The sequence below is a fragment of the Oryza sativa genome, chromosome 8 (genome assembly GCF_034140825.1).
Source record: "Oryza sativa Japonica Group chromosome 8, ASM3414082v1".
Lineage (NCBI taxonomy): Eukaryota > Viridiplantae > Streptophyta > Magnoliopsida > Poales > Poaceae > Oryza > Oryza sativa.
Window position 1 is genome coordinate 1,903,120 of NC_089042.1, and position 26,737 is coordinate 1,929,856.

General features: G+C 53.4%; 1 protein-coding gene across 1 annotated transcript; it reads left to right on the plus strand.

Moving 5' to 3' along the window:
• The first annotated feature begins 23,217 nt into the window (after window positions 1–23,217).
• Window positions 23,218–26,420, plus strand: LOC4344602 (uncharacterized). The gene is made up of 5 exons (XM_015792724.3): window positions 23,218–23,333; window positions 23,450–23,705; window positions 23,791–24,099; window positions 24,287–24,504; window positions 25,632–26,420. The coding sequence occupies exons 2-5, from the start codon at window positions 23,465–23,467 to the stop codon at window positions 26,250–26,252; spliced, it is 1,389 nt and encodes a 462-aa protein (XP_015648210.1). The 5' UTR covers window positions 23,218–23,333; window positions 23,450–23,464; the 3' UTR covers window positions 26,253–26,420.
• The last annotated feature ends 317 nt before the right edge of the window (window positions 26,421–26,737 follow it).

A 26,737-nucleotide genomic window follows, 5' to 3' on the forward strand; every position in this document is an offset into this window, starting at 1 on the left:
TAATCGCCGAAAAGTTCACTAGTGAATTGGGTGCCGTTATCCGTAATAATACGGTTAGGCACTCCATACCGGGCTGTGATGCCCTTAATGAATTTAAGTGCGGAGTGCTTATCGATCTTGACGACCGGATAAGCCTCGGGCCACTTAGTGAACTTGTCGATCGCGACATACAGATACTCAAACCCGCCTGGGGCCCGCCTAAACGGTCCCAGGATATCGAGCCCCCAGACAGCAAATGGCCATGAAAGTGGTATGATCTGCAGGGCCTGGGCCGGCTGATGGATTTGCTTGGCGTGGAATTGACACGCTCTGCATCGCCGGACCAGGTCGACCGCATCATTGAGAGCTGTCGGCCAATAGAAACCTTGTCGAAAGGCTTTGCCAACCAAGGTGCGCGAGGCGGAGTGGGCTCCACATTCGCCTTCATGGATATCGGCAAGAAGCTCGACGCCTTGTTCCCGAGGAATGCACTTCAGGAGGATTCCGTTAGCCGCGCGCCGATAGAGGGTCCCTTCTACCAGCACGTAGCGTTTGGAGATGCGCTGGACGCGTTCACTCTCTTCGCGGTCCTCGGGTAGAGTCTTATCTGTGAGGTATGCTTGGATCTCAGCGATCCAAGCAATCAATCTAAGGGAGCTGGGAGCGCTCCCCTCGGGTCCCGAGGCCTGGACTCCGACGGGCATCGGGGGCCTGTCAGGCGCGTCCGTCTCCCCTAAGGGGTCGGGTCGCGCCGACGGCTGGGCAAGCCTTTCTTCAAAGGCGCCCGGTGGGGTCTGGGCTCGCTAGGAAGCGAGCCGTGAGAGTTCGTCGGCAACCGTGTTATCCCGTCTGGGCACGTGCCGAAGCTCTATCCCGTCAAAATGGCGCTCCATACGCCGTACTTGGCGCACGTAAGCGTCCATCTGCGGGTCAGAGCACCGGTACTCCTTACAGACCTGGTTAACGACCAGCTGGGAGTCGCCTAACACCAGGAGGCGGCGGATCCCTAGTCCAGCTGCCACCCTGAGTCCCGCAAGGAGTCCCTCGTACTCTGCCATATTATTGGTCGCCCGAAAGTCAAGGCGAACCAAATATCTGAGGACGTCTCCGTTCGGCGAGGTCAACGTGACCCCCGCACCGGCGCCCTGAAGAGACAGGGAGCCGTCGAACTGCATCACCCAGTGGGCGGTGTGAGGCAGCTGCGAGGGGCCCGAGCTGGCCTCGGGGACTGAGACGGGCTCGGGAGCTGGGGTCCACTCTGCCACAAAATCGGCGAGGGCCTGGCTCTTGATAGCGTGGCGTGGTTCAAAGTGCAAATCAAACTCAGAAAGTTCGATTGCCCATTTCACCACCCGTCCAGTACCCTCTCGATTATGCAAGATTTGGCCGAGGGGGTAAGACGTAACCACCGTGACCCGATGCGCCTGGAAATAATGGCGCAGTTTCCTCGAAGCCATCAGAATAGCGTAAAGCATCTTCTGGGCCTGAGGGTATCGGGTCTTGGCGTCCCGGAGGGCCTCACTAACAAAGTAGACGGGCCGCTGCACCTTTCGGTGGGGCCGATCCTCTTCGCTAGGGGCCACATCCCTGGGGCGCTCTTTGTCCAAGTGGCCTCGCGGAGTGCACTCGTCTTCTGTGCCGACGACCTCGGGGTCGGAGGATGATAGGGGCGGCCTTCCCACAGTGGCCTCGGGGCCGTCCTGGGGGTCGGGGGCTCCTGGCGTCGTCGGACAAGCAGGGCAAAGGGCCAACTCCGGTCGTCAGGGGCCTTAGGCCACCGTTCGGCTCGGGGGCCTCTTCTCCCTGCTCTCTCCCGGGTCGAGTCGGCACAGGGTTAGCCTCGGGGTCAGAGGGCGATAGGTGCGGCCTTCCCGCAGTGGCCCTCGGGCCATCCTGGGGGTCGGGGTCACCAGGCACCGTCTGACAAGCGGGCAGAGGGCCTGCTCCGGTCGTCGGGGGCCTTGGGCCACCGTTCGGCTCGGGGGCCTCTCCTCCCTGCTCTCTCCCGGGCCAAGCCGGCACAGGGTGAGGGTGCGCGGAATGAGGATTGTCCTCATCGCGCTCCACAACCAACGCCGCACTAACCACTTGCGGGGTCGCCGCTAAGTAGAGTAGCAAGGGTTCATTTGGCTCCGGGGCGACCAGAACTGGGGGAGAGCTGAGATACGCCTTCAACTGAGTGAGGGCACGTTCAGCTTCCTCCGTCCAAGTAAACGGCCCGGAGCGTTTGAGGAGCTTAAATAAGGGTAGCGCCTTCTCTCCCAGCCTCGATATGAACCGACTTAGGGCGGCCATGCAACCGGTGACGCATTGCACATCCCTAAGCTTGCTGGGGGGGCGCATCCACTCTATAGCTCGTATCTTCTCGGGGTTGGCCTCGATGCCTCGGGCAGAGACCAAAAACCCGAGAAGCTTGCCCGCAGGTACACCGAACACACACTTATCGGGGTTCAGTTTTATGCGGGCGGAGCGGAGACTCTCAAAAGTTTCCGCTAGATCCGAGAGTAAGGTCTCTTGGTTGCGCGTCTTTACAACCAAGTCATCGACATAAGCCTCAACATTACGTCCTATTTGGCTACCCAAAGAAATTCGAGTAGTACGTTGAAAAGTAGGACCTGCATTCTTTAACCCGAAGGGCATTGTCGTATAACAATAAGTTCCTATGGGGGTAATGAATGCAGTTTTTTCCTCATCCTCCCTAGCCATGCGAATCTGATGGTAACCAGAGTATGCATCTAGAAAACACAAAAGGTCGCACCCCGCTGTGGAGTCGACAATCTGATCTATGCGAGGCAGGGGGTAAGGGTCCTTAGGACATACCTTGTTAAGGTCGGTGTAGTCGATGCACATCCGAAGCTTGCCGTTCGCCTTGGGAACGACCACCGGGTTCGCCAGCCACTCCGGATGGATGACCTCGCGGATGAATCCGGCCTCCAGAAGTCGCGCCACCTCCTCGCGGATGAAGGCTTGACGTTCCGGGGCCTGCCGCCGTACTTTCTGCCGGACCGGCCTTGCGCCCGACCGCACGGCGAGACGGTGCTCAATCAGCTCCCTGGGGACCCCGGGCATATCCGCCGGTCTCCATGCGAAGACGTCAGCGTTTGCCCGCAGGAAAGAGACGAGCGCGTCTTCCTATTTAACGTCCAGAAGACCACCGATCCGTGTGGTCTTGGACGGGCCGTCGCCCAGGGCAACCTCCTTGACCGGGACCTCGTCGCATGTGACTATCCGCTGCCTCGGGGCGGCGGGGGCGGAGGTGCCAAGCCTCTCGTCGCCTCCCTCGGGCTTGGACGCGGCGGTGAGGTGGTCCGCGCGCTACTCCGTACAAGCAAGCGCGACTTTGAGGTCGCCATGGACAGAGATGGGGCCACCGGGGCCCGGCATCTTCATCTGGAGGTAGGCGTAGTGGACTGCCGCCATGAACTTCACCAACGCGGGCCTCCCTAGGACCGCGTTGTAGGGCAGACTGAGGTCCGCCACATCAAAGTTCACCCGCTCCGTGCGGAAGTTGGCGGATCCACCGAAGGTGACCGGGAGGTCGATATGACCTAGCGGCCAAGTGTGACCCGGCGTCACACCGATAATCGGTTGGGACGGCCGGAGCACCATCCCCGGGGCCTTGATAGCGTCAAAGGCAGCGGGGGAAAGGATGTTGAGGGCTGCTCCCCCATCAATGAGGACACGCCCCAGTTTCACGTTGCAAACAGTGGGGGAAACCACCATTGCGATCTGTCCTCCCCGGGCAACGCACGGTGGGTGGTCGGTCTGGTCGAAGGTGAGGGCAACCTCCGACCACCGCGCCCGGCGCGTCGCCTCATGAGTAGGGGCCGCGGCCAGAAGCTCTCGCTTCATGGCCTTGAGGCTCTGGCGAGAAACGTGAGCACACGCTCCCCCATCGACAGTGGCAATGGTGGCCCCAGGCTCTTGGAAACCTAGGTCATCATCGCCGTCATCGATGTCCTCGGTGGGGGCCTTCTGCTTGGCCTCACTTCGCCGATTGCCGGAAGGAACCGCCGGGGACTTGCCCTCTCGGCGCTCCTGCCTCCTCTCCTCCTCCCACTTCCTCGTCCGCTCAGCCAAACTTTTGACTGCGCGGCAGTCCGCGAGGTCGTGAAGGGAGGTGTTGTGGACGATGCACCACTTGCCGGTTGGGCGCTCCCTACTGGGAGCGCCGGCCTCCTTCTTTTTGTCGCTCGCAGGCCTCCCCTTTCGGGTGGCCCGCGAAGCGCCCTCGACGGCGAGGACATGACCCTCGTCGTCGGAATGGGCTGACCTCTTCTTCCTCCTCCTGTCACGCCGCCCTGTCCGAGCAGCGGATCCGGGGGCGGCCGAAGCTGCCACACCGGAACCGGAGGGGTTCCAGGTCCATGCCTCTTCCTTACGAGCCACTCGGTCCGCGAGCTGAAAAAGCTCCGCGGTAGTCTGGGGCTCTTTGGAGGCGATCTTTTCGAGCATGCGGTTGTGCCGCACACCCCCCCTGAACGCGTAGATCACCGCGTGTGCAGGGATGCATGGTATGGTGTTGCGGACTTGACAGAACCGCTGAATGTATGAGCGAAGTGACTCATCATCCCTTCGCTGGACTGCATGTAAGTCCGCTTCTTCACCTGGGCGCGGATATGTGCCTTGAAAGTTCATGGTGAACTGTTGGCACAAATCCTTCCAAGAGTGGACTGACGCGGGTGGCAAGTTCATTAGCCAACCCCGTGCTTGTCCCTTCAGGGCCATGGGAAAGAAATTCGCCATGACCCTGTCGTCACCCCCGGCGGCCTCGATCCCAGTCGTGTAGACCTGGAGAAACTCGGCGGGGTTGACGCTCCCATCATATTTTTCGGCGATGGTGGGCCGGAACCTTGGGGGCCAACGGACGTTCCGAAGGCTCGCCACAAAGGCTCTACAGCCGACACCACCAACCGGGGGCACGGAGGGCTGATCCCCGCGTCCGTGTTGATGTGACACTCCGGACGAGAAGGCGCCCTCCGTTGCGTGGGCAGCACGTCGGCCATTACGCCGGCGCTCGATACTGATGCGGGCATCCGGCCCCCCACGCAGATCTTCCTGGGTCGGAGGCGCTGACGAAGGAGTGGCGGCCGAATGGCGAGCAACAGCCGCCGCTCGCCGCGCCCTCTGCCTTGACGACACGGAGCCGGTGGTAGCAGCGCCAGAGGTCTTGGTGGCGGAGGACCGCCCACCAGCACCTAGGCGCTGCCGTGCCGTCATGACCAAGTTGGCCACGTCGTCCAGCCAACGTTGGGCTGGAGACTCCGGGTCAGGGACAATGGGCGGGTGACGTAGGAGCGCGCCCGCAGCTTGGAGCGCGCCCTGGGGCGTGCTGCCGTCGCCGTAGACGAGGAGGCGACGCTCCCCATCTCGCCGCCCTTCCCCATCACCCGTGGATGTCGAAGTCGCGGATCCTTCGACCCTCTCGAGCGCCTCCTCCCGCCTAGGACTTTGGCGTGGAGGGGGCGGTGGAGTACGAGCTCGACGGCGTGGGTTCGGCTGCCCGTCGTCACCGCTAACTCTCGGAGAGAGGTTGTGCGCCTTTGCTTGTTCGGCCATTGGGCTGAACAGGAAAAGCTTGGCGCACACGAAAGAATGCGAGAGCTTAGAAAAACACACGCAGAGCCCCCTACCTGGCGCGCCAGATGACGGAGCGTGGGGCTCCTCACCGGGAGACCGCGCAGGCCCCCCTTTGCCGGTTCGGCCGGGGGCCCTGGGTGAGATTCTAAGCTCCTAGTCTGTGTGTGGAAGGTTCGCGAGAATGGAAAAAGCACAAGACACGGGCGATGTATACAGGTTCGGGCCGCTGAAAAGCGTAATACCCTACTCCTGTGTTTTGGTGGATCTATGTATGAAGAAGCTACAAAAGAGCTGGAGAACCAGAGAGCTCTTACTCTCTCCCTCTCTGATCGTTCTGTATCCGAAAAAATCAATCCCCCTTCTAAGTGGGCAAGGTCCTCCTTTTATACCTCAAGGGGATACCACATGCACCATCTCTCTTTTTTTTTTGTGGGGACTTATCCTCTCTTTTCATAAACAGACGGAGACTTGTATGGTTGTCGTCCGAATGACCTTCTGATGGGACGGCCCATACCTACCTCCACTTCCGCCGGAAGCAGGCGCGACGTGGGAACATGGTTGTCTGCTGACGACATGACCAGTGTCAGACCGGTCACAAATCGGTCATTCTTGTCCACCACGCGTCAGTTTATCAATCTGCATGTTCGCCCCTCTTCATACAATGTCTTGCTTGTAATGGTTAGGATGAAGCCTGGTATATATCTGACCGGGACCAACGTGCCATCTCCAGGAGCTAACACGCCGGCTCCGGCTAGGGACGAGTGCTTGGAGGCTCTCATCCTGATGGGATGGGGCGAGGCGTGCGTCAGACCGCCTGTCGCCACCTAACCCACGATCTGATCGGTCTGTGACTGGTCACAGACCGGATAAACGAGCGCGCTGCACTGCGTTACATGCGGCGTGACGCGCTCGTCCAAACCGCAATAAATGTGGTTAGGTGAGCCCTGCTATGCTCACCTACCCCGTATACGCGGCGCAAAACCCACAAGGGGTCGGGGCGCCTCGGCCCTCGGGGCCGAGACGGGAGCGGTCCGACCCCTCGGGGAGACAAAGAGAAGGGCGGCCGTATCACCCTCGGGTCCGACCCCCCCCCCCGAGGGGGTTAGGCCACGTGGGTGATCGTGTCTGCCTCAAGTCTCTAAGTCATGATACTCCCGGTCCCATGTCACCGACAGAATATATATCAAATCAGTAATTAAATATATTTTCATAATAAATTTGTCTTGGGTTGAAAATATTATTACTTTTTTTTATAAATTTGGTCAAATAAACTTAAAACAGTTTGACTTTAACCTAAGTCAAAACATCCTATAACTTGAAACGGAGGGAGTACTCCTACTCCACTAATATACTCCTTACGTCCTAAAATATAAGCATTAAGATCTCGGCATGATCTTCAAGATGCTTATGCTTCTTTGACCAACAATATCTACAAAAGTAAAATGTTTTAAATAAAGAGAGTTCATATTATGATAGTTCGTTTAATGATAAATATGATAACATCAAATTTACATGATTAATCTTTTTAATTTTTTTTATTAATAGTTAAAATTTTAAAAGTTTGATTTATACCATACTAAAAATACTTATATTTTGGAACGAGGACGGGGGAGTACGCACTTGATGGAGCTGTACGTGCTTCGAGCGGCTATGAAGACGTAATATTATTTGCTCCGATCTTAAATAACAAATATTAAATAAGATATCATTAAACTCTTGAAACATTAACTACTACTTTTCATATAATGAAAGGTTAATATAGTGATACTACTTACGTTTTAAGGTAAAATATACGTATGTAATTATTTTTGTCAACTATGAATTTGAGAAGTTACTGCCGATCAACGTTTTAAATTTTGAACAAATTTTGTCCTAAACTTAAATATTTATAAACAAAGGGAGTATATTTAATTAAAAGATAAGTCCATTTGATCCTAATTACTACACTTGTCTAAAATACACCTTTCAACTTTAAAACCGATACCCCTTCTCGTCAAATTTCAAAACCATTTATTTTATTCCCTCAATTAAATCCTGATGTTTCTTTTGAGAGGCACTCAAGTCGGGTTCCACTGAGCGATTTATTTTTTCTTAAAAAGAATGTGTGCCTCACATGGACAGAAACCGGCTAGCGCCTAGCCTCTCTTTCTCTCCGACCTGTATGTACCATTGAAAAAGTTCACTTTGACTCTCTTTTAACTTGATCAAATCTGATTCATATCCATTAACCATAAAACTGGATATGACGACTTCTCTAACTATTGAAACCGTCAAAAACGATGGGAGGCCACTTCGCTGTTGGCGCTGGTGCGGAAAGGGCTGGGATGGGAGAGAGAGAGAGGAGAACCACTTCACCGCTCCCCGTCATCATCCTGACACCCTGTTGCGCTTACGCCGAGAAGAAGAAAGAGGGAGAGAGGGGGAGAGAGAGAAGAGGGAGAGAGGTTACTAGAGAGAAGGGATGACAGGTACAAGAAAACACCATATTTATATGGACTTAGTGCTTCTTTAATCATTTGTATTTAGAATTTTTTGTTAGTTAGTGTTTATTATTATGTTTATATATGGTAAAATGGTAAATTTGAAATTATAAAGGTGAAATAAACATGTTAAGGAGTCAGCTCGTGAGCCAAGCCTAGTTAGGCTTTTAGCTCATTAAGGTTAATGAGGTGAGGTTGTTACTGTTATAGATAAGACATACCTAATATTTTTATGTTAGACTTAGCAGGACCCACCGTATATTAAGTCTTGTACAGAATCAAGCCTCACACATGTAAGATGTTTTAAATAAGGAAAGAGAAGCAGAGTCCTACTTAGGCATGACAAGGACTACTCGGATCGTACTTGGCACCCTAGTTATGATTGGACAAGGGGACACCTAATGATATAAATACAAAACGCCACAGGTGAAGAGGAGAGATGTGAAGACATGCCAATACAGATTTAGACAATTCAAGGAAAGCCTAGACAAACCTAATATGGAGTCATAGAGGTCAACGAGAGGGATCTAGGCGACCTCCAATCTCACCAAGTTCATATTCGAGGAAGCGTACTATACTAGCTGTCGACCACATGTGAGAGCTCTATGCCGCTAAGCTGACCAAGACTAGATTAGATTATCCCAAATTTAGTACTCGTGTGATACTGATATATATAAAGGCAACACTGACTTCAGCCAATAGGAATAGGGCTATTAGGGGACCCGAACCTATATAAAAACTTGTCCATATCGGACACGACTTAAACTTTACAAAAATAAACACACCAGCCCATTACGAACTCTAACATAGATTTCTAAAACTCATAAAAGAAAACTGACTCTTATCCTAATTAATAGATACGATTGTCTAAAACAAACTCCTTGTTTGGCAATATCTTTAAATCCTTGATCCGAGCTCGACTTATAGTCGGAAACTGTCTGTATCTGCTATCTTTTCCATATCGGCTAACCGAGTCTAATTTTGTATCGATCGATACGGCTCTCAGCCGATGCGCTGCATTGGCCTTGGAAACCAAATTAACTCCTTCAAATCCGCTGTTAACAGGAGGCTGCGCGAGGAGATGGGAGGTGCGCAGAGAGGAGCGGCGGCGGTCGGTAGGGATATGTGCCGGCGACCACGCCCCACCTGCCAGGATCATCCACCGCGCTGGCGTCGCGCCCTCCATGCTGCCACCACTCCTCCACTCCATCGAGCAGCAGTGGAGGCACGAGAGGAATACAAGTGTCGAAACATGATTTCGGCAATAATAAAACGGGGTAGCGCACGAGACCTAAAAGTGGATGGATGCAGAGACAAAGGATTTAGACAGGTTCAGGCCCTCTCAATGAGAGGTAATACCCTACTCCTGTTTGGGGATTTGAATCCGCCGGGTGTAGTATAGATCTGACGATCAGTTTGTCTCATATGCCCCCTAGAGGGCCTCCTGCCCACCTTATATAGGATGGGGGGCAGGATTACAAGATAGAAACCTTAACCAATACGGTATCGGTTTCCTAAATCTACTTTACAATATTATCAAACCAGGACTTTAGGCCGTTCCGTAATATACAAGGAAACGTAACACCCAAGTCATGATCTGTTACATATTCCATAGATATAAGTTATCCCCTATGACTAGTCGGATAACCATGCCGTATGGGTATGGGGTACCCATAATATCCACAGTAGCCCCTGAGACCTTCGTAGTCGAAAAGATAATCTTCTCTCGAATCAGATTACTCCAAAGCCGAGTGCTTCAATCATCTTTGTCATGGTCTCCCGAGTACTTTTACCAAATCTGAAGACTGTGGAGGGCTGGAAAATAAAGTCAGGTGCACCGACTAGATGCACCTAATAGGTGTAGCCCCCGACAATGTGGTTAATTGAACAAACCAAGCATATAGTCAAGGAATAAATAATCCAACCAACCGAGTGGTTTTGATAATCGTAATCAACCAAGTGACTTGATATCAATATATAGCATATGCGGTGTGAACCCTCCAAATAACATGATCCGAGTGATATACCAACTGCTTTGTAAAATATGATGAGTGATATAGCAAAATAGCTATAAAGAAGCTTGTATATTGTGAATAAAGAAATTTCCAAAGTATTGGGCATACGCCATGCGCACACTGCTTTAACAGATGTGCTTAAGTCCCTAGAAGACACATGGTTTCACCACACCTGGAAATATATGGCATATGTGGTGTAAAATCCGAGTAAATAAACTCATAAAGGATTTACCAACCGCCTAGAAAAAGACCACAATATATAGTCAGCCTAAGCCATAATATTGGTCAATAAAAATGCACACTTACGTGGCAAAAAGCAATGATATTGTATCCAATCAATTGCTTAAAAACCCAAACAGCACCATGACTATATAAAAAAGTCAGCGGGCCAGCTATATAAAGCTTTACTGTTTGACACCTTTTAAGATGCATTGTACCAACTCCTAAAAAGTTGAGTAACTGCGGTATAAAAGGATTTTAAGGTATTGGGCACTTGATCACGCGCACTTTGGCCTAAGCAAAAAGTGCCTAAGTCCCTATAAGAACGTGACAGGCCACACCTGAAAATATGGGCTGCAGACATATTAGGCCTAGGCCAAAAAATATGCCTTCGACACCCTTTAAAGGATGACGCATGTAACATGCTTCCGAGTAATAAATTTGGAACGGGTGATATAGACCAAGTATAGCTCATATCAATCGCTTCTGATCTGAGTGATTATCCCTTATGGGATACTCCAAAATAGATGTAACAATTGAATCCCGACTGGCGCAAGTATTCAGTTGATAACCCTTACGGGGAATAATAAATAGTCCAGTCTTTGAGCATAGAAAATAGACCCATAATCACGAATTCATATTGCATATATCCAGAGCAAGTCCAAATTGAAGGTATGATACTTGTGTCTGAGCTAGTAAGCCCCTGAGCACGTAGTCACAATTGTTCATTGATGGTAGCTGACGCAATTGGCATAGAGACAAGACGACAAATACAGAGATAATATTGACCAGCAGAGGTGGCAAAAATATTGGTGGTAGTGAAGATAGTGGTACCAATCAAAAGTGATGAAGTTGCACAGCCGTGGAGGCGAAGAAACCAGTCGGCAGCAGTCAGATCAGCCAGCAATGAATATGAAGGCGCTCAGCGATAAAGTTGTGTAGTTGACGACGACAAACGCAACCGACATGATGAAGATGACGATGTCGGTGATCCAGCCAATAGCAGTGTAGCAACCAATGATAATGACAAAGACGCTCATCAGCATTTGCATAGTAGGTCAACCGTGAAGGTGAAATAATAAGTCGGCGAAAACATAATCATCCATTAGCAACAGCAGAGATGTCAGGGTCGATGAAGCAGAAGTGCTGGTGATGATGTCAGTGACAATAGTCCATCAAATTAATGTTATAGCTATTGTAGATGCTTCACTTGGAGGAGAGTTGATGTTGTTGTCCAACTCGTCCAAACCAAAATATTTCAAGTTGTTGAAGTAGAATGTCTGCTCTGAATCAAAGATGAAGATAATGACTCCTGGAGTTGACTCGTTGGTTGATGAATTAATTTCTTCAGCTTGACATAAAATTTGTCAAATTTTGAGCCTTGTATTTGTGTAGCCCCCGACTCTTTGATTAGTTGGGAAACAACTGAACATAGAGTCGAGAACTGTAGCATCTTGTCGTCGAATAGTTATTGCTTGATTTAAGATATGTGTTGAAGATGTCCAAGTAGAAATCATGAATGTTGGAGAGCCACTTGTTGTAGTAAAATAACACGGCATCGCCTGCCGAGATGTCGAGATTCACAACAACGTCATGGTTGGTGATGTAGCAAAACTTGTGAAGTAGCAGCAATAGAGTTTGCTGGTACCGAAGATAATAAAGATGAAGTCGCTCCACCATGATGACAAAGTTGTGTTGCCGTGATGAAGTGAACACGAGTCGGCGGCAACAGAAGCAAACCGGTAGCGAAGACGCGCAGTTGTGAAGATAAAAGCACCAGTCGGCGGCGGCATAATCAGTCGGCGACGGAAGATGATGATGTCCATCAGTAGTGGTAGCTGTATAAACCAGATGTAGAGGCGAGGACACTAGTCAGCAGCAGACGAGACGACCAGCGATGAAGATGGTAAGGCCAATCAACACTGGCAGAATCATGCAGCCATGGAAGTGAAGAAACCAGTCGGCAGCCATGGCAAACGTAGGCAGCTTGTGTTGAAGATACTGATGCCTATTAGTAGTGACAGCGATGTAGCCAGCCGTGAAGAAGATAGCATCAGTTGGCGTTAGAACAGGCCAGCCGTGCAGGCGGTGATACCAGTCAGCGGCGGATGCGGCGGCCGGTCGGTGAAGACGTAGACGCCCAACAACGGCAGCATAATAGGCTAGCCGTGCAGGCGGAAACACCAGTCGACGGCGGGCGAGGCGGCCGGTCGGTGAAGACGTAGACGCCCAACAACGGCAGCATAATAGGCTAGCCGTGCAGGCGGAAACACCAGTCGGCGGCGGGCGAGGCGGCCGGTCGGTGAAGACGTAGACGCCCAACAACGGCGGCATAATAGGCCAGCCGTGCAGGCGGAAACACCAGTCGGCGGCGGGCGAGGCGGCCGGTCGGTGAAGACGTAGACGCCCAACAATGGCGGCATAATAGGCCAGCCGTGCAGGCGGAGACACCAGTCGGCGGCGGGCGAGGCGGCCGGTCGGTGAAGACGTAGACGCCCAACAACGGCGGCATAATAGGCCAGCCGTGCAGGCGGAGACACCAGTCGGCGGCGGGCGAGGCGGCCGGTCGGTGAAGACGTAGACGCCCAACAACGGCGGCATAATAGGCCAGCCGTGCAGGCGGAGACACCAGTCGGCGGCGGGCGAGGCGGCCGGTCGGTGAAGACGTAGACGCCCAACAACGGCGGCATAATAGGCCAGCCGTGCAGGCGGAAGCACCAGTCGGCGGCGGACGAGGCGGCCGTTCGGTGAAGACGTAGACGCCCAACAACGGCGGCATAATAGGCCAGCCGTGCAGGCGGAAGCACCAGTCGGCGGCGGCGAAGGCAAGCCGGTCGGTGAAGACGTAGACGCCCAACAACGGCAGCATAATAGGCCAGCCGTGCAGGCGGAGACACCAGTCGGCGGCGGGCGAGGCGGCCGGTCGGTGAAGACGTAGACGCGCAACAACGGCGGCATAATAGGCCAGCCGTGCAGGCGGAGACACCAGTCGGCGGCGGGCGAGGCGGCCGGTCGGTGAAGACGTAGACGCCCAACAACGGCGGCATAATAGGCCAGCCGTGCAGGCGGAGACACCAGTCGGCGGCGGGCGAGGCAGCCGGTCGGTGAAGACGTAGACGCCCAACAACGGCGGCATAATAGGCCAGCCGTGCAGGCGGAAGCACCAGTCGGCGGCGGACGAGGCGGCCGTTCGGTGAAGACGTAGACGCCCAACAACGGCGGCATAATAGGCCAGCCGTGCAGGCGGAAGCACCAGTCGGCGGCGGCGAAGGCAAGCCGGTCGGTGAAGACGTAGACGCCCAACAACGGCAGCATAATAGGCCAGCCGTGCAGGCGGAGACACCAGTCGGCGGCGGGCGAGGCGGCCGGTCGGTGAAGACGTAGACGCGCAACAACGGCGGCATAATAGGCCAGCCGTGCAGGCGGAGACACCAGTCGGCGGCGGGCGAGGCGGCCGGTCGGTGAAGACGTAGACGCCCAACAACGGCGGCATAATAGGCCAGCCGTGCAGGCGGAGACACCAGTCGGCGGCGGGCGAGGCGGCCGGTCGGTGAAGACGTAGACGCCCAACAACGGCGGCATAATAGGCCAGCCGTGCAGGCGGAGACACCAGTCGGCGGCGGGCGAGGCGGCCGGTCGGTGAAGACGTAGACGCCCAACAACGGCGACATAAAGGCCAGCCGTGCAGGCGGAAACACCAGTCGACAGCGGCGAAGGTAAGCCGGTCGGTGAAGACGTAGACGCCCAACAACGGCAGCATAATAGGCCAGCCGTGCAGGCGGAAGCACCAGTCGGCGGCGGACGAGGCGGCCGGTCGGTGAAGACGTAGACGCCCAACAACGGCGGCATAATAGGCCAGCCGTGCAGGCGGAAGCACCAGTCGGCGGCGGCGAAGGCAAGCCGGTCGGTGAAGACGTAGACGCCCAACAACGGCGGCATAAAGGCCAGCCGTGCAGGCGGAAACACCAGTCGGCGGCGGCAAAGGCAAGCCGGTCGGTGAAGACGTAGACGCCCAACAACGGCGGCATAAAGGCCAGCCATGCAGGCGGAAACACCATTCGGCGGCGGCGAAGGCAAGCCGGTCGGTGAAGACGTAGACGCCCAACAACGGCGGCATAAAGGCCAGCCGTGCAGGCGGAAGCACCAGTCGGCGGCGGGCGAGGCGGCCGGTCGGTGATGTTCTGACTGATCCATTCCTGGAGCGTAAGAGATAAGCTTAAAGCCATGAATCCCTTTTATGCATATCTGGATCTGGATCCTGCAGAACAAACATATAGGATGAGTAGTATCTGATATAAATATAATACTTGAGAAAAAATCAAGTATTTTAAAATATTTATAAATATGTATTTCTCCTCTTGTCAATTTTGATTTCCCCGAGCAGATGACTCTGTACGTTTAAACACTCTGTCCGACTAGTCATAACCATCAAGCACCGGGAGTCGGCCTAGGCACTTCCCAAACATGCATATGAGTGACATGAGTTCGTCATTAATGGAACAAAGTTTCACGGATCAGAATTTACTACTCGGGTACTTTTGCAATTATTAAGAGCAGAAAATAAATTTATCTCGTCTCTATGCTTTTGATTTATTCCGAATAATACTTAGCACCTTGCGTTACTCGGTCCATCCAACGAGCCCCCGGGTGCTAGGAATCGGCCCAAAGGCAACCATCCATTGGCAAACCAAACGGAAAGCATAGGAGGATAGAACTCCATAACTCGATAGGTACTTTTGTACTCAGATTATGTCGCAAGCAATCAAGATAAATATTATAAAAAATATGATATAACATCTGTAGCCCCCGACTCACTACTCAATGGAAGACCAATTGGTGTAGTGAGGCAGAGGAAAAGGAAAAATATCATATAAAGAATAAAATAAATGATGACTTAGCTTTGTAATATTCCCCTTGGTGATGGCAGAAGTGGCCAATGTGGGAACAAAGTCGTCCATCAATAACAATGAAGACACCAGTCGGCGGCGACGAAGGCGGTCGACGGTGAAAGCGAAGATGCCCACTAATGGAGGCATAATAGGTCAGCCGTGTAAGCGGAAACACCAGTCGACGGCAACGAAGGTGAGCCAACGGTGAGGATGTAGACATTCAACAACGGCGGCATAATAGGCCAGCCGTGTAGGCGGAGGCACCACTCGGCGGCGACGGAGGCAGGCCGGCGGTGAAGTCGTAGACGCCCAACAGCGGCGGCATAATAGGCCAGCCGTGTAGGCGGAGGCACCACTCGGCGGCGACGGAGGCAGGCCGGCGGTGAAGTCGTAGACGCCCAACAGCGGCGGCATAATAGGCCAGCCGTGTAGGCGAAGGCACCACTCGGCGGCGACGGAGGCAGGCCGGCGGTGAAGTCGTTGACGCCCAACAGCGGCGGCATAATAGGCCAGCCGTGTAGGCAGAGGTACCACTCGGCGGCGACGGAGGCAGGCCGGCGGTGAAGTCGTAGACGCCCAACAGTGGCGGCATAATAGGCCAGCCGTGCAGGCGGAAGCACCACTCGGCGGCGACGGAGGCAGGCCGGCGGTGAAGTCGTAGACGCCCAACAGCGGCGGCATAATAGGCCAGCCGTGTAGGCGGAGGCACCACTCGGCGGCGACGGAGGCAGGCCGGCGGTGAAGTCGTAGACGCCCAACAGCGGCGGCATAATAGGCCAGCCGTGTAGGCGGAGGCACCACTCGGCGGCGACGGAGGCAGGCCGGTGGTGAAGTCGACGATGCCCATCAACGGTGGTGTGACCAACCGACCGTATAGGCGGGGACACCAGTCGGCGGCGATGGAGGCAGGCCGGTGGTGAAGTCGTAGACGCCCAACAGCGGCGGCATAATAGGCCAGCCGTGTAGGCGGAGGCACCAATCGGCGGCGACGGAGGCAGGCCGGCGGTGAAGTCGTAGACGCTCAACAGCGGCGGCCTAATAGGCTAGCCGTGTAGGCGGCGGCACCACTCGGCGGCGACGGAGGCAGGCCGGCGGTGAAGTCGTAGACGCCCAACAGCGGCGGCATAATAGGCCAGCCGTGTAGGCGGAGGCACCACTCGGCGGCGACGGAGGCAGGCCGGCGGTGAAGTCGTAGACGCCCAACAGCGGCGGCATAATAGGCCAGCCGTGTAGGCGGAGGCACCAATCGGCGGCGACGGAGGCAGGCCGGCGGTGAAGTCGCAGACGCCCAACAGCGGCGGCATAATAGGCCAGCCGTGTAGGCGGAGGCACCACTCGGCGGCGACGGAGGCAGGCCGGCGGTGAAGTCGTAGACGCCCAACAGCGGCGGCATAATAGGCCAGCCGTGTAGGCGGAGGCACCAATCGGCGGCGACGGAGGCAGGCCGGCGGTGAAGTCGTAGACGCCCAACAGCGGCGGCATAATAGGCCAGCCGTGTAGGCGGAGGCACCAATCGGCGGCGACGGAGGCAGGCCGGCGGTGAAGTCGTAGACGCCCAACAGCGGCGGCATAATAGGCCAGCCGTGTAGGCGGAGGCACCAATCGGCGGCGACGGAGGCAGGCCGGCGGTGAAGTCGCAGACGCCCAACAGCGGCGGCATAATAGGCCAGCCGTGTAGGCGGAGGCACCACTCGGCGGCGACGGAGGCAGGCCGGCGGTGAAGTCGTAGACGCCCAACAGCGGCGGCATAATAGGCCAGCCGTGTAGGCGGAGGCACCACTCGGCGGCGACGGAGGCAGGCCGGCGGTGAAGTCGTAGACGCCCAACAGCGGCGGCATAATAGGCCAGCCGTGTAGGCGGAGGCACCACTCGGCGGCGACGGAGGCAGGCCGGCGGTGAAGTCGACGATGCCCATCAACGGTGGTGTGACCAACCGACCGTATAGGCGGGGACACCAGTCGGCGGCGACGGAGGCAGGCCGGTGGTGAAGTCGTAGACGCCCAACAGCGGCGGCATAATAGGCCAGCCGTGTAGGCGGAGGCACCAATCGGCGGCGACGGAGGCAGGCCGGCGGTGAAGTCGTAGACGCTCAACAGCGGCGGCCTAATAGGCCAGTCGTGTAGGCGGCGGCACCACTCGGCGGCGACGGAGGCAGGCCGGCGGTGAAGTCGTAGACGCCCAACAGCGGCGGCATAATAGGCCAGCCGTGTAGGCGGAGGCACCACTCGGCGGCGACGGAGGCAGGCCGGCGGTGAAGTCGTAGACGCCCAACAGCGGCGGCATAATAGGCCAGCCGTGTAGGCGGAGGCACCAATCGGCGGCGACGGAGGCAGGCCGGCGGTGAAGTCGCAGACGCCCAACAGCGGCGGCATAATAGGCCAGCCGTGTAGGCGGAGGCACCACTCGGCGGCGACGGAGGCAGGCCGGCGGTGAAGTCGTAGACGCCCAACAGCGGCGGCATAATAGGCCAGCCGTGTAGGCGGAGGCACCACTCGGCGGCGACGGAGGCAGGCCGGCGGTGAAGTCGTAGACGCCCAACAGCGGCGGCATAATAGGCCAGCCGTGTAGGCGGAGGCACCAATCGGCGGCGACGGAGGCAGGCCGGCGGTGAAGTCGCAGACGCCCAACAGCGGCGGCATAATAGGCCAGCCGTGTAGGCGGAGGCACCAATCGGCGGCGACGGAGGCAGGCCGGCGGTGAAGTCGCAGACGCCCAACAGCGGCGGCATAATAGGCCAGCCGTGTAGGCGGAGGCACCACTCGGCGGCGACGGAGGCAGGCCGGCGGTGAAGTCGTAGACGCCCAACAGCGGCGGCATAATAGGCCAGCCGTGTAGGCGGAGGCACCACTCGGCGACGACGGAGGCAAGCCGGCGGTGAAGTCGTAGACGCCCAACAGCGGCGGCATAATAGGCCAGCCGTGTAGGCGGAGGCACCAATCGGCGGCGACGGAGGCAGGCCGGCGGTGAAGTCGTAGACGCCCAACAGCGGCGGCATAATAGGCCAGCCGTGTAGGCGGAGGCACCAATCGGCAGCGACGGAGGCAGGCCGGCGGTGAAGTCGCAGACGCCCAACAGCGGCGGCATAATAGGCCAGCCGTGTAGGCGGAGGCACCACTCGGCGGCGACGGAGGCAGGCCGGCGGTGAAGTCGTAGACGCCCAACAGCGGCGGCATAATAGGCCAGCCGTGTAGGCGGAGGCACCACTCGGCGGCGACGGAGGCAGGCCGGCGGTGAAGTCGTAGACGCCCAACAGCGGCGGCATAATAGGCCAGCCGTGTAGGCGGAGGCACCACTCGGCGGCGACGGAGGCAGGCCGGCGGTGAAGTCGACGATGCCCATCAACGGTGGTGTGACCAACCGACCGTATAGGCGGGGACACCAGTCGGCGGCGACGGAGGCAGGCCGGTGGTGAAGTCGTAGACGCCCAACAGCGGCGGCATAATAGGCCAGCCGTGTAGGCGGAGGCACCAATCGGCGGCGACGGAGGCAGGCCGGCGGTGAAGTCGTAGACGCTCAACAGCGGCGGCCTAATAGGCCAGCCGTGTAGGCGGCGGCACCACTCGGCGGCGACGGAGGCAGGCCGGCGGTGAAGTCGTAGACGCCCAACAGCGGCGGCATAATAGGCCAGCCGTGTAGGCGGAGGCACCACTCGGCGGCGACGGAGGCAGGCCGGCGGTGAAGTCGTAGACGCCCAACAGCGGCGGCATAATAGGCCAGCCGTGTAGGCGGAGGCACCAATCGGCGGCGACGGAGGCAGGCCGGCGGTGAAGTCGCAGACGCCCAACAGCGGCGGCATAATAGGCCAGCCGTGTAGGCGGAGGCACCACTCGGCGGCGACGGAGGCAGGCCGGCGGTGAAGTCGTAGACGCCCAACAGCGGCGGCATAATAGGCCAGCCGTGTAGGCGGAGGCACCACTCGGCGGCGACGGAGGCAGGCCGGCGGTGAAGTCGTAGACGCCCAACAGCGGCGGCATAATAGGCCAGCCGTGTAGGCGGAGGCACCAATCGGCGGCGACGGAGGCAGGCCGGCGGTGAAGTCGTAGACGCCCAACAGCGGCGGCATAATAGGCCAGCCGTGTAGGCGGAGGCACCAATCGGCGGCGACGGAGGCAGGCCGGCGGTGAAGTCGCAGACGCCCAACAGCGGCGGCATAATAGGCCAGCCGTGTAGGCGGAGGCACCAATCGGCGGCGACGGAGGCAGGCCGGCGGTGAAGTCGCAGACGCCCAACAGCGGCGGCATAATAGGCCAGCCGTGTAGGCGGAGGCACCACTCGGCGGCGACGGAGGCAGGCCGGCGGTGAAGTCGTAGACGCCCAACAGCGGCGGCATAATAGGCCAGCCGTGTAGGCGGAGGCACCACTCGGCGACGACGGAGGCAAGCCGGCGGTGAAGTCGTAGACGCCCAACAGCGGCGGCATAATAGGCCAGCCGTGTAGGCGGAGGCACCAATCGGCGGCGACGGAGGCAGGCCGGCGGTGAAGATGACGATGCCCATCAACGGTGGTGTGACCAACCGACCGTATAGGCGGGGACACCAGTCGGCGGCGACGGAGGCAGGTCGGTGGTGAAGTCGTAGACGCCCAACAGCGGCGGCTTAATAGGCCAGCCATGTAGACGGAAACACCAGTCGGCAAGAGTAGTGCCGCGGCGTTACATGCAAACAGCAGAAAATACCAAGAGAGATTAATCTGACATTTAGAGATCAATCTAATAAACAACAATAAGTTGAAAAGGAAAAAACCCGGCGAAGTCGGAGATTAAAAGGAAAAAACTCGCCGAGATTGATCTCTTCGACTGACTCCGAGACGGAGCGGAGGAGGCGGAGGTCGCAGTCGCGGGCGGCGTTGGTGTCCATCAGCACGACGCAGGACGGCAGGAAGGCATCGGCGTGGCTGCAGCCGTCTCCTATGCATCCGATTAGATCGGTTTTGGCATGCTTCGTGTTTGTAGATCCATCTTGCAACACCATGGCATCCTCGTTGGGTAGATTGGACCAGTAGGCTTGGTGGTGGACGAGGACGACCATCAAATCCGTCGAGCTGTCGTTGCCCCGTCGTTGCCGTCGTGCTGATGCGAACAAGATCAGGCAGAGAATAGCAGCGACGATTCGTCTTGTTGAAGTCGTCGGCGGCGAGGAATCAAGGAGCTCCCAAAGCGAAGACGAAGCCGGCGACTCATAAAGTTTATTCCATCGCACTCGTCGTCAGGAAACTCGGCGTTTACCCCTACCTGGCGCGCCAACTGTCGAAACATGATTTCGGCAATAATAAAACGGGGTAGCGCACGAGACCTAAAAGTGGATGGATGCAGAGACAAAGGATTTAGACAGGTTCAGGCCCTCTCAATGAGAGGTAATACCCTACTCCTGTTTGGGGATTTGAATCCGCCGGGTGTAGTATAGATCTGACGATCAGGTTGTCTCATATGCCCCCTAGAGGGCCTCCTGCCCACCTTATATAGGATGGGGGGCAGGATTACAAGATAGAAACCTTAACCAATACGGTATCGGTTTCCTAAATCTACTTTACAATATTATCAAACCAGGACTTTAGGCCGTTCCGTAATATACAAGGAAACGTAACACCCAAGTCATGATCTGTTACATATTCCATAGATATAAGTTATCCCCTATGACTAGTCGGATAACCATGCCGTATGGGTATGGGGTACCCATAATATCCACAACAAGGGAGGACGGCCTCACCTGGCACGTCCAGCACGGCCTCGACGCGGCGGCGGTGGTGGCTAGGTCACCTCCTCCACACTGTCCAGGTCGAAGAACCTAGACTCAGCGTTGTCCACAGGGCCGGCGTTGTTGTCGTCATCCTCCGCCGCCTTATCCCTTGCCCGTGCCGCTGTTGACGCAAAAAACACACACTGGCCTGGGAGATCTGCTTAGTTCCAGTGCATATCCAAAGGACGATGAGATGCGGGTCTGCCAGTCAGTTTGACTCTGCAACTGACAAAATATACAAATAGCATATCAATGAGCCGATCGGCTGACAAGCCGATGGAGTAATTCTAGCCCATGCCTATGTCAGCCGATAGCGATAGGGTTTTGAGCTATCGACTATATATCCAATGTAGAATCTGACACTTGATGTAAACAACAATATAAAGGCAATCGGTTGATGATAATATAATATAGCAATAATATAGTCCAGTAGAAACCATTCGGCTAATAATGATATGGTAAATAAGCATCGATCCGAAGGTTAAAGCATACATCGGCTGGAGGTCCGATAGCATTAAATCCACAAGATTAGATAATCAGTAAAATCTTTGTTGCCATCGGCTAAATCCAATATGTATGCAATCCTTGTAAGCTGATGCAACGTCTAGATAACTCATTGGCTGAAACCCCGATGAAACACTTATTGGCAGTCAAAAAGCAGGCTAGGGATTATGGTTTTAAACACGACTTAGTAGATCAAACTTAACTTATGCAGCACTAAGTATGAATAGAAACATAATATCTAGACAATCAAGCCTTTGACTAATTTTTGGGTGGTAGATGTCTTAGCTAATCTAATCTAGTAAAACAATTTAGCCGGTACCGACAGGAACCCTAAAGCGAGAAACAACTGATAGAGCTAAATTGAGATACTAAGACTAGATTAACTAAGACATATGATAAATAGGCAGACAAATATATCATCCAAACCGGAGCAATCCAAGAGGTCGAACGTACTGATGCAGTCTTGAACGACGCCGACGTAGACTAGACAATTGCCTGGGCCGGCGAAACATTGGACTTGCCCCTTCGCCGGAGATCGAAAACCGATGCAGCCCTGTGTCAGGTGCCAAGTTCCGCCAGATGGTAAATAAAGTAGAAAAGTATAAATGTGTGGCGATGCGCCGAATTGTATTGATTGTGAGATATTTTACAATGACCCCGGGTGTACATATTTATACCCATGGGGAGATACTAGTCATTGTAGGACAAGAAAGAAACTTTCTTAAAGATAAAAGGAAAATATAAAGTCCTTATAGGACACTAAACACACTTTCCTAAAGATAAAAGGAAACTAACAAATTATTCCTAATTAATAGATAACTTGCTATGCCGCATCATTCTTGAACTCGGTCACTTTTAGATAAATAGATCAATTTCCTTAACCGAATATAGCAGGAATCCGACTATTGGCGATGCGATAATTCTCCTAGGGGCTTACCAAATTTCACCGTTAATAGCCGCAACCGCCGCATGCTGGAGCTATGCGTGGAGCGCCACCACGGTGGACTGGTCGGCAAGCGCCTTCGCCTGCCACGCCACCGCCTCCGCCCTTAGCTGCACGACACACTCCAACTCGGTGCCGTGCCGCGTGACATTCAAGGCCTCCGCCTCCTTCTCCCTCATTCGGCGTGCCTCCGCTCCTCTCCTGCGCGCCACCCATCTCCTTGCCGGCCTCTCCACCCCGCCTCTTTCGAGAACCCTCCCCCACCTTTGACTCCTACGACGAGGATGCGCGGTATGGAGTAGGAGGTGGAGGGGACGAGGAGCTCGCTCGCCGCTGCCCCTCTGCTCCGCCCATCGCCCACCCCGCTCGTCGCTTGCTCTGGCCTTCTCCTTGCAAGGAAAAGAGAGGATAGAGAGAAGCAGAGAGTAGCGAGGATGACATGTGAGGCCACATGGGCCTCACCATTGTTTTTATTGTTTTGTGTGTGTAACTAATATGTGGGCCCATGATTTTTTTATTTTTCTGGATCAAATTGTCACGTAAGTGTCACGTCAATGCTATATAGGATGAAAACCTTGTTAAAAGATCTATGTAGGTTCCATATTAGCCAAGCCCGGGTCAATACTACTGAGGGATCTCATTTGCATGGCTTTGTAAGTTAAGGATGTGTTGTATCTGGTTTTCTGGATTGTTTGCATGATTTTGTAATTGTGTTGTATCCGGTTTTCCGGATTGAGGACGAAAATGCGATAAATGGAGGGACCTATTGTGAACTTATTCGGCCTCCAAAACTAGAAAGCCGTAACGTGCCAAACGGGCCCAGGAAAGGAAGGAGGGTATGCCTTTAGAGAATCTGGCCTGTCCGAGAGAGACGGAATAGCCCATCTGACATCTTTGCCAAACCCTAACCGCCTCTGGCTCGGCGGCGGCGGCGGCGGCTCGTCCCCGAAGAGCAGCCGGAGTTGGAGAGGATCGGTGTTCCCGCTACGGTATGTACGCTCTCTCACGCCAATCAATCCTCTATATTCGGATGCAATTCCCAATGCAATTGTGAACGTTCAGAATTTTTAGATTACCCTCAGTCTTATATCATCTCATCTGGCAGCGGCGGCAAAGATCGATGGTGGACACGGATGAGCGGTGGCGCGCTGCGGTGATTGGCGGTGGTGGAGATGCTGCTACTGCGACGGAGCCTAGTCTGCCCGCCGCGATAACGCGGCGTCTGCGGGAGCTCGCATGGGAGGACAAGGACAAGGAGAAGGCTCGCACGGTCGTTGATCTAGTCGACTCCGAAACCCCTATCGAATGCGATCACGAAGAGGGTCATCTTTGCCCTAGTCCCTGCTCCGACATTCCTTCTAGTAAGTATTTACCTCAGGAAATATCCCTCTCCGTTTGTTCATTGTTTTGCCGGATACATGATTTTTTTTTTTCAAAATTCCCTAGTGGTTGCAGCTAGCGGTGGTGGTGGTGGCAATGAAGAGATGGGCAAGGTGAATTGTAATGAGAAGCACACATATGGTGAGGAGAAGGAGAAGGAGAAGGAGAAGGTGGTGGAGACTAAGTCGGAGCTGAAGCCTAAACCGAGGAGGAAGAATTGGGAGGAGGAGGAGCTCACATGGGAGGAGAAGGTGTTGAAGGTTCTTCACATGGTTCGTATATGGGAGGTGACTGAATTCGACCCCAAGATGGAGTGGTTTGAGCCTACCCGCCTTTGCCTCTTCAACACCGCCTTCTTCGACCTCGACAAAGAGTGTGAGTACATGCATTCACCATGCATCAATCCCTTAACCTCAATTCCTTGTATATGATCTAATTCAACTTAACATTCGTATGCGGCCTCTCTATCCATTCATCACATTTGTTGATGGATTTATTTTAGTGTGTAAAAACCATACATATTCTTTTGTCTGATTGAAGTCTCATGTCTCTGATTTTACAGCTAAGGCTGGGCTTGGGCCACCGATTCACTCGCTCACTTCCTCTGATTATCGCCATTTGGAGACCTCCATGAATATCATTTCAATCAAGGTTGTCGAATCTGACGTGGGTTACCCTATCAGCATCTTCGGCACCGTGTTAGCGAGAGATCAGTATGACTATAGGTGTGTGTATTTGTTCAGGCGTAGCAGGGACGATCCCCAGATCATCACCTCACCGGTTTGTATTCGATTCGTCCTCCCTCTTACTACACTGCCATTCACTACTCAATAGCATATTTCCTTATTTTTATGAGATTAGACTGTTTCTGTCAATATGTTCTGGTTTTAAGTTTTACCGGGATGGAATAATGGAAACCATCTACGTGGTCAAAACAACCGTATAAAAGTTCAGGGAGGTGATGTTATAGAACCATGTAAAATTTAGGATCAAACTCAATCCGTTTTGTGAGATATGAAATTGAGAAACCAGGAAAAAATAAGTCCTTTTCTTGCTGTTTGCCTGTTTCATATCTCACAAACTAGATTGGGTTTTTTTCTTGAACTTTTACATAGTTGCATAATATCACCTCACCCACACATGAGATAATTTTCAGTATTATTGGAAATATCAAATGTTTATCAAGTGGTTTGCACGTCTGCACATATTTTCTCTTGCTTTAACCTGTTATAAACACTGTAAGAACAAATCGGCTTGGCTACATACCACCAAAAGATTCATCAATTCATCTCAGAAAATGCATTTCACTCTGTTATATTCTTTTTTTCTTGCACATTAAATCGTGTAAATGAACAGTTGGTCCTCAATGTACTAGTGAGCAAGTTTGATTCACACATACACTTAATGTTTTATCTCATTTTGTGAAAATAGAAATGAGGCATATAATGTGATTAACAGGGCATGATGGAAGTTGACAGTGCTAAATTATCAAGTCTTGGATCTTCTAATGACATTAACTGAATTCTCATAAGTTGCTTATGATTAAATTGCATGATCTAGAGAAGTATATCTTTGTCATTTAATCGGTCCATACTGCCCATAAAATGCATGAGTTGGCTTTCATTTTTGTTTGATCTTTTAGTTAGACTATGTCTTATTTTAGTCTAACAAGCACACATACATGAGAGACCGACCAATTTATAGAAATTGGGTTGGTGTCAGACTCACCACCACCGAAGGTTTTGGTGAGCAACTGTTTTGGTTGTAAACACTTAAATATCAAATTGTTGGTATCTTCTCAAGTTTCTGTTGAACCTGGTCTTGACATCATCTGAATTATGCTTGATTACTGAGCTTGGTTCCTTTTATGTAATTTTGTTATGTTATTTCCCTAAATCCCTTTGCAGGAGGACATGCTAACTTTGACAGGCCCAAAGCGAGGTCTTGGTGCAAAAGATTATATGTTTTTCGAGTTCAATTTAAAGATGAAGGGCGATGATGGAGTTGACAAAGATTTTAGCAAAGGTTTGCTGCCATACAATGTCGTCTGTCGAACAGGGAGACTCGAGACTTTACATCTCAGGAGCTGGCTAAGTGTAGTGGAATTTGCATTCGTGACTGTTCAATATGCCGTTGAAGCTACCCTTGCGGTGAAAATGTTAGGGGGGGCATCTGTTTTCACTGGTAGAGTGACTGCTTGGACTACTGGAAATGATGAAGATGAAATAGTTCTCTATGACAGTGAAGTTGCAGACACTCGGACAGAGATTACAGCTGATGGATCTGTTCAGCTAAATCGTGGTTTAGTAGTTGTCCCATTGGATAAGGAGCTGGTGCTCAATATTTGTGTGTTTGAGGGTGAAGATGAAGCTCAAAGCTTTGAGTTCATTCTAGGGCACTATGATGAAGAATTTACCTGCAAGCAAGGCTGTTATGAGTTTCAAGTTAATATTATTTGGACGGCAGTAAAGACTCGGCGACGGCCCAATATGTGGAAGCGCATTGGTTGCATTGTACTGTTACTTTGAAGGCTGTAAAAAGGGTGCACTTATCAGAGTCATATATGATCGGTGCACTCAAAACATATCTATCTATCCATAAAATTTCCTAAGAATATTCTCTTAGATATGTATTGCTAGTCTCAGTCTGTAAATGATGATCACGCTTATCTTAATTAGACACATGCATGCGTGGTATTCCCTCCGTTTCAGGTTATAAGACGTTTTAACTTTGGTCGAAGTCAAACTGCTTTAAATTTGGTCAAGCTTGTAGAAAAAAAATAGTGACATTTTCAACTCAAGATAAATTTATTATAAAAATGTATTCAATTATTGATTCGATGAAACTAATTTAGTATTATAAATATTATTATATTTATTTATAAACCTAGTTAAACTTGAAATAATTTGACTTTGACCATAGTCAAAACGTCTTATGACCTAAAACAGAGAGATTAATATCTGAGATGCAGTGACAGTTGCCACCCTCCTGCCCTGAACCTAATCCAGCGGCC